The 7,183-nt window shown below is 38.4% G+C and overlaps 1 protein-coding gene across 1 annotated transcript; it reads right to left on the bottom strand.

Annotated features, from left to right (window-relative positions):
• Positions 1 to 152: 152 nt before the first annotated feature.
• On the bottom strand, positions 153 to 4,084 carry LOC132132419 (tricarboxylate transport protein A, mitochondrial-like). Its single transcript, XM_059544784.1, has 9 exons — positions 3,737 to 4,084; positions 3,172 to 3,279; positions 2,367 to 2,466; positions 2,148 to 2,286; positions 1,943 to 2,027; positions 1,701 to 1,805; positions 1,498 to 1,613; positions 1,304 to 1,377; positions 153 to 1,023 (listed from the first exon to the last, which is right to left on the bottom strand). Exons 1-9 carry the CDS (start codon positions 3,969 to 3,971, stop codon positions 909 to 911), a joined length of 1,077 nt encoding a protein of 358 aa, XP_059400767.1. The 5' UTR covers positions 3,972 to 4,084; the 3' UTR covers positions 153 to 908.
• Positions 4,085 to 7,183: the final 3,099 nt, after the last annotated feature.

Raw genomic sequence — 7,183 nt, 5'->3', positions numbered from 1 at the left:
CCTGTGTTGTGAGTGTGTCTTTCTTATCTTAAATAACCAACTGTAAAGCATCAAAAGCAGTGTGTTGTTATCTTACAGAACATATATGACGTGCAGAGTCTTAAGATGGAATTCAAAGAGTTTGGATCGATTAATCAATATTGGCTACTCAGTAAGGTCAAACAAGGAAACTGAACCTGGTTGGTTTATTGAATCTGTCTGAAGTTTTCAGAATTGGTTTTGAAGAAGCACTGCTTATATAGCAGACACAAACACAAAATTAGCATAACTAGTACAGAATAATCAGCCTTTGTGGGAAATGCTTAAATGACAAAAAGCGTTAAGTTAAATAGGGCAAATAAAAAAAGCTGCCATTTACATTATAAAAACACAAAACCTCAAGCTTGAGTGCCAAGGTCTTGATGATGCCACTCACCATGCAAGTTTTATATTGAGTATCATGAATGTCTGAGCCCCTACCAGTTCTGAGACTTACGACAAAATCAAGATACATTTGACTTCTTATAAAAGCACATTTTCAGTGTACCTCAGAGCTTTGCATGTAAACTTTGACAAAAGAACTTGTACGTTACATACTTGGTTGTGCGGTTAGGTTTCATGCCACATAAGTAGACTGTCTCAAGACAACCTCTTTAAATGCATGTTGGTGAGAAGACACTTGCACAATTTTACTGAAGTGAACGGTGCAAACTGATGAAATGCTTGCTAATTAATCAATATTTTTGTGCATCGATAAAGAGCGTAAGCTACAGGTTCCTTCACATGGCTCAAGCTCATGGCTTCAACTATACAGACACAGATGGATGGTTAAAATCCTCCAGGCCAGTGGTCACGGTTCAAATCTGACGTGGCCAACTGTGTTTTGGATAGTTCAGTCTGTCTCAATTTGTTTTTCCCCCGATCCGTCCTCAGTCGGTTCTCCAGACATTGTTCAGTAGCTTTACAACCTCCTCGTAGAGAACAAAGACAATGGCCACATCTAGACACACTCTGCCCAGTCGTGGGACCGTGCCTTTGTAGAACCTGTGATGCAAAGTGAAAAAAAAGTGTAAAGGTGAGGACACGTTTAACATTGTTCAGCAAATTTTCACAGTCATTTTAGGAGTTCACATGATCAGGAAGTTAATGTGAGGGCGAAAGGTTTTGCATCAGGTTCAGTTATTCTCACTGTATTGACCATCATAAGGCCACTTGGTTTGAAATTACAAAATATTTGTTACGAATTGGGGGTGAGTAAATGATGACAGAATATTCTTTTTTGGGTGAACTAGGAATTCATGATTTTGAAAGGAAAAAAACATACGCTTGAGGGCCTTCATTCTTCAAAATCTGGAATGCACAATCTAATGTGCTCTTGTAGCGATGAGCCTCCAAACCCTAAAATAAGATTATAAAATATATCGTGAGTGGTATTCAAAAACATTTTCTTTTAAAAAGGATAAATATATTCATTTGAATTAATTATTTAATCAATAATAAGCATCAGTCTCTGCTAACCTGCATTCGGGTCTTCACCACATCAAGTGGCGTGTTTCCAAATACGCTCGCCGCCCCGGCTGTTGCTCCGAACATCGCTGTAACCAGTGGATGCATGTCACGACTCGGGTCGTCGCCTGATGGAGAAGCCGAGATGATCATTTTTGTTGAATGGCAATAGTGAAAATATCAGAGTATTGTTAGGGCAGTGATCTCATCCTCACCTTTGTACCAGTTGCGCAACAAGTTCATAACATAAAAGCGTATAGCCTGGTTGCTGCCCTGCTTCAGAAGTGTAGCAGTCAGTCCTTGATACGTCCCTCGAACACCTATAAACATAGAAAGATTCGTTTTAGATTTTATCAAAACTACTATTTTATTTATCTATATTTTTCTATGAGTGGTCTGTCTCCTCCTACTTTACTGTCTCTACGCTAAATTAATTTAGATCTCATTCATTCGGTACCTTGATCTCTGATGATCTCCCTTACACCATGGAAGAACCCTCGGTAGCGTGGCCTCAGGGAGCACTGGTCATGAATGAACTTCACCTGAAAATAATACAGACATGAGATATTCAGAGTAAAATATGAATCAAATTGTTCATCACAGAGAACCAGTTAAGGTGGTATATAGTAATTTAGAACCAAAACAACTGGTCCCAGTCCTACCTTGACTGTCTCCATTGGACAGACTATCAACACTGCCTCTGCAATTCCTGCTCCAAGACCACACAGCAAACTTCCTTTATTGTCAAGCCGACCCGTGGCATCCCTCATTGGGTTACTAAGAACCTCAAAGGTTCCAAAACTGCCATAATGTCAAAAAGAAAAGCGTCAGCAAAAGAGACCATATGTAAGCTTTAACACACAAATACCAACGTTTCTTACCGTACAGCGGATTTCGGGATGGATCCATAAAGCAGTGAACTAAGCCCTCTGTATAGACCTCTCAACCCATGATCCTGCACCGTCAGCTTAACACAGTCGCCTGCACAAAATAATCCAGGTTATACTTGTTTTTTTTAAACAATCACACATTTCATTCATTCATATAGTTCACCCAAATATAAAAAAAATGCTGATACTCGAAGATGTAGATGATATTGTTTCTTGGAACAGATTAGAGAATTAAGCAGCACATCACTTGCTCACCAATGGATGTTCTGCAGTGAATGGGTGCCATCAGAATGAGAGTCCAAACAGCTGATAAAAAATTCACAATAATCCACACCACTCCTATCAATTAATGTCTTGTGAAGTCAAAAGCTGCGTATTTGTGAGAAACAAATCCATCAAGGCATTTTATTTTTAAACCATTGCTACTGGACAAAATATCAGTCCTATAGTATCTACGACACTTTCTTCTGGTGAAAGTCCCATTGTTTTCTCAAAACAAAACCCACTTATACATTTGTTAAGAACTGTTTTCAATTGTAAACAGTGCTTGATCTGTGCATATATCTGATACAATTTTTTCACTGGTGTAAGTGATAAGATATATAAAGGAATTGTATTTTAGCCTGAAGCAACAATTTAAAGTTAAAAACATCTGAGTGATTGATTTGCTTTATTACAATTCTGTTCCGACAAAGAAATAATCTCATCTTCATCCTGAACAGCCTGAGAGTGAGTACATTTTCAGAAAATGTTCATTTTTGCGTGAACTATCCCTTTAACAACAGCCATCCTTCACCTATGCCTCGGTAGCGTGGAGGATTTGCTCTTTCATCTAACTGTAGCTGGGTCTTCACGTACTCTGTTGGAAATGTGATGCAGATCTCAATGCCTCCTGCAATGCCACCTGGATAAAAATAATATCATCAGTAAATAAAGTATAAATTACATTCAGTGATATCAGAGGCAATCTATGTGATTCATTTAAACTTACAGCTGTTTAAGTTCCATCAAGGACAAGACAGTTTCATACAAGGTCATTTTGTTTTAGTTGTACTTTGTTGTTTAATACAGTTGTATGAACAATGCAACAAAACAAGTGTTTGTTGTTAAAGTAACAATTATGGGATATGATTAAGTAGTTAAATTAACATTTATATTACTAAAACACACTATTTTTAGTGTCCAACCCTGTATAAACTGAAGTCAACACCATAGACTGTATAGGTCAACACATGAGATTTCTGGAAGTTGCCATTTGGTTGCATGACTGTTGTTGTGGGCTCGCTCATTATAGGGTATCACGTGATCCACCAAAACATTGGCGCTTGTCGGCTTCTAACACAGACACAATACGCACTTACCTGCAAGAATAGCCTTCCACGGATGAGTGATTTTTCTTCCTCCGATTGCAGCGGCCGCTAGATTCCTCTGACCTGGGTACATGTTAAGAATTGGGGTAAAAGTGCGCGTCGGCGCGCCAGCGGAGGGAATCCGGGTCAGCGCGGCAGGATGCTGTAGCGGCGTGCGACCTCGCCTCACTATCGCATCTTTGCACGGCCCGTCCGAGACAGAAAATGGTTTATACAGAGACGACATATTTAATGATATTTTATGAGTAAAGTGAAAATCTGCGATGTGTGACGACGCGCAAGATGCGTCTGCCGAATAGGACAGAGACAACACAATCACAGGAAGACTACTGCGGAGGCGTGGCCCGCGAGGAGGTCATGAATATTAATATGGAGGTCATGCACCGAGCTCAATCATTGGTCTGTTTTAAATATTTGAGTCATTATGACTATGACCATGACTTACTCATCTTATGTAATATTAATCAGGTACGTTCGCCCAATTGTACCCTACGACCACACCCACACTCTAGGGTTCATGTTAAAAATACAAGAAATGTTTGATCAGAGAAGGGGTGCTTTCACACCTTCCTTATTTAGTTTGGTTGAATCGTACCAGAGTTCGTACCAGAGTCCACATCCGCGCTTCATTGCCCTTGGTTCGGACCAAATGATCCGAACTAGAGATGTGAAAGCACCCAAGGTTTGAGTTTAATGTAGCAAAGACATCCAGTGTAGATATGTTTGATAAACTGTCATCTAAGGTTCTTGGTTAAAATCGTACAATATTGAATTCCTATAAATTCATTGTATAAAATATTTTAAATGCGTTACCAATTTTAATAACAAAATGTTCGTCAAACTCAGCCATATGCAAAAGAAAATTGCATAATCATGAAAGCATGAATGAAAGTTTAGTATATTCAATGAAGACGCTGTTAAAAAAAACTCCTGTGGCATCTGTGTTGCTTCATGCGGTACTTCAGGAATACTTTGTAGTTTGTACAGACTTGGGAATCTGAATATGGCTGTGGTCTCTCAAATGCTGCCACCAGTTTCCCAGTTTCACACCTCACCTGTTGGCCAGACATGCCTTTGTAGAGCCTGGACCAGGGCTGGAGATAAGAGCACTATCATGACAATAACTGCACCGCACTCCAAGTAATTCTTTCTACTAGTGTATTTTAGAACTTGAAATAAACCTTAAATCAGGAAGAAGGAAATGGGAACTAAATAGATGGCTTGAATTGTACTTGTCCAGTCAATCAATTTAAAGATCCTAATTTAAAGGTGATTTTCTTCAAAATCCTGTTGTAAAAACCACATTTTGGAATCCTTTTCATCCTACTCCAAACAATAACCTAACCTATAGACAGTGGTGTCCTCAGAATTGATAATTTGACATATGATAGTGACCAAGCAGCCAGCGGCAGCTAATGAGTTAACAAATTTTGAACAATTTAACTTTCTTAAATTATCACAAAATGCCTAAAATAATATCTGTAGATATAAAACACTTCAAGCATATTAATGTTAGTTTAAACGTTTAACTAAACAATTTGCACTTATTCAAGCATCTGTAAGGAAAGTGGGTGATAAAGCAGGCTTTGCAGGACATTGAGGCACCGGCACGTTCACATACGTATTATTTTTAATAACAGAAACAACTGAACGCCATCATTTTTGCTCATAAAGATAGTAATAATGCATCATTTGGAATTGTAAACAGTCTACTTTTATTTGCGTGCACTCAAAAAACCTACAAAACACTGTGCTTTTTTAAAATAGACTGAAAACAAACCGGATGCACTTTTCTGCAGTCTCGGTCTTGAACATGGGCGCTTCACAAAAATTAACCAAGACTCATCAAATACTTGTCTAACAGACATGATAAATATGTCTATAGAAAGCTTTAAATTACTGTTTTAAAATGAAATAAGTCTAAATGAAAACAAAAACACTTTCTCTATGTAATCCGTAAAGATGCTATTCTGTCTAAAGGCGTGTCCAGTGAGGATATAGTGAGTCAGGATCTCAACATTAATCTCTGGTCAAGTCAGCCCTAGTTTAAAGCCAGTCTTCATCTCTTCCGGTGGCGATGAAGGCACGCTCGCTGCTGCTGCTGGCGTGGACACTAAACACTGTATGAGCTGGTGTTGACAGTCGAGGTAGCATGGTTAGTCATGTTATTGCTACCAGCTGGCAAATCTTTTTCATCACCATAATTGATAGATGTCTAAAATTAAAGAGGAAAAAAAAAGCCTAAAACAAGCCCAATACCACGACTGAGCTATGACGCCCGTCGGGCTCTGGCTGAAATGCAGGGCTCTAGATGTAAGAGACAGGGCTGTCTGAGTAACAGCACACTGAATGGTGTTGTTACTTGTTTATCCTTGTGCCTGAATGCAGTAAAATCACTTAAATGTTCAAATTGGCAAGGTGTATGTGCATTTAAGCACTTTAAAAAAAATCTAAATTCGTGATTTGGGGGACCTCTATCTTCCTAGGCTCATATGCCTGACATAATCTGTACACCCATAACAGCACCCCTGGGGAGACTTTACTGTTGCACCTTGTAGAGGCTACTGGATCATTTGTGCTCAGTATTAGTCATTTGACAGTCTAATTGTTGAGAACTTTGTCTAGCTGCTCTACCTTTTCTTGGTCCAATCTATGTTGAACATCCCAGTATCGATGTGCATCAATTTTAAGTTGACTATTCTATGCACTATTGATAGATATTGTAATATTGGTATATGGATTTCTGTTATAATGTCATCGACACAAATAACAGATATAATCTGTTTGTTAACTTTTTGCTGATACCAGACAAAGAGATACTTTTTGTATATATCATGTATATTAATATATATATAGAGAAATGTACATATATGGCCAATCAAAATGTTCATATTAATAAAATAATACACTGCAGGTCTGTTTCTTATGGTAAATGGAGCTGTGTCCCTGTTCTGAATTAGAAAACCAGTGAAAATCATTTTGGCATCCTGTCTTGGCCCATAAGCCAATGGTCTATGGACACTTCTGGCTTTAGGATGTTGCTAGACTCAACCATGTTGACAGTTCACTCCATGTGTGAACTTTCAGCTTGAGGCAACTTTGAGTCACCCAGACTTTGGCTGCCCCAGATAACACCTGAAATGTGAGGTTTGTGCATGAGAAATGAACCTCTCAGCCTCTGCTCATTCCTCCATGCAATCAAACACAAGGGTTTAACACTGATATAACTAACCACCGGGCCATATACATTTTAATTTAAACAATTTTAATGTATACATGTACTACACAGCTTTAACAATATAGTTTTTCACATTGCTAGCAAACTTTGGGCAATTCAATACATTTTTGACATTCCTGATTCATCCTTAGTAAGTGCTATTTGACAACATTGCACATAATGCATTAGCATCATTTCAAGCATACAATAGTATGAATAAA

This window comes from Carassius carassius, chromosome 49, assembly GCF_963082965.1.
Source record: "Carassius carassius chromosome 49, fCarCar2.1, whole genome shotgun sequence".
Taxonomy (NCBI): Eukaryota; Metazoa; Chordata; class Actinopteri; order Cypriniformes; family Cyprinidae; genus Carassius; species Carassius carassius.
The sequence above is the reverse complement of the archived record's forward strand: the minus strand, read 5'-3'. Positions and strand labels throughout refer to the sequence as shown.

Coding starts and splice junctions, on each gene's coding strand:
- LOC132132419 (XM_059544784.1), bottom strand. CDS start 3,971: ATGTCGTCTCTGTATAAACCATTTTCTGTCTCGGACGGGCCGTGCAAA. Junction 3,280..3,736: donor GTGGAAGGCTATTCTTGCAG/GTAAGTGCGTAT, acceptor ATTTTTATCCAG/GTGGCATTGCAGGAGGCATT. Junction 1,378..1,497: donor TGGTGAAGACCCGAATGCAG/GTTAGCAGAGAC, acceptor ATCTTATTTTAG/GGTTTGGAGGCTCATCGCTA.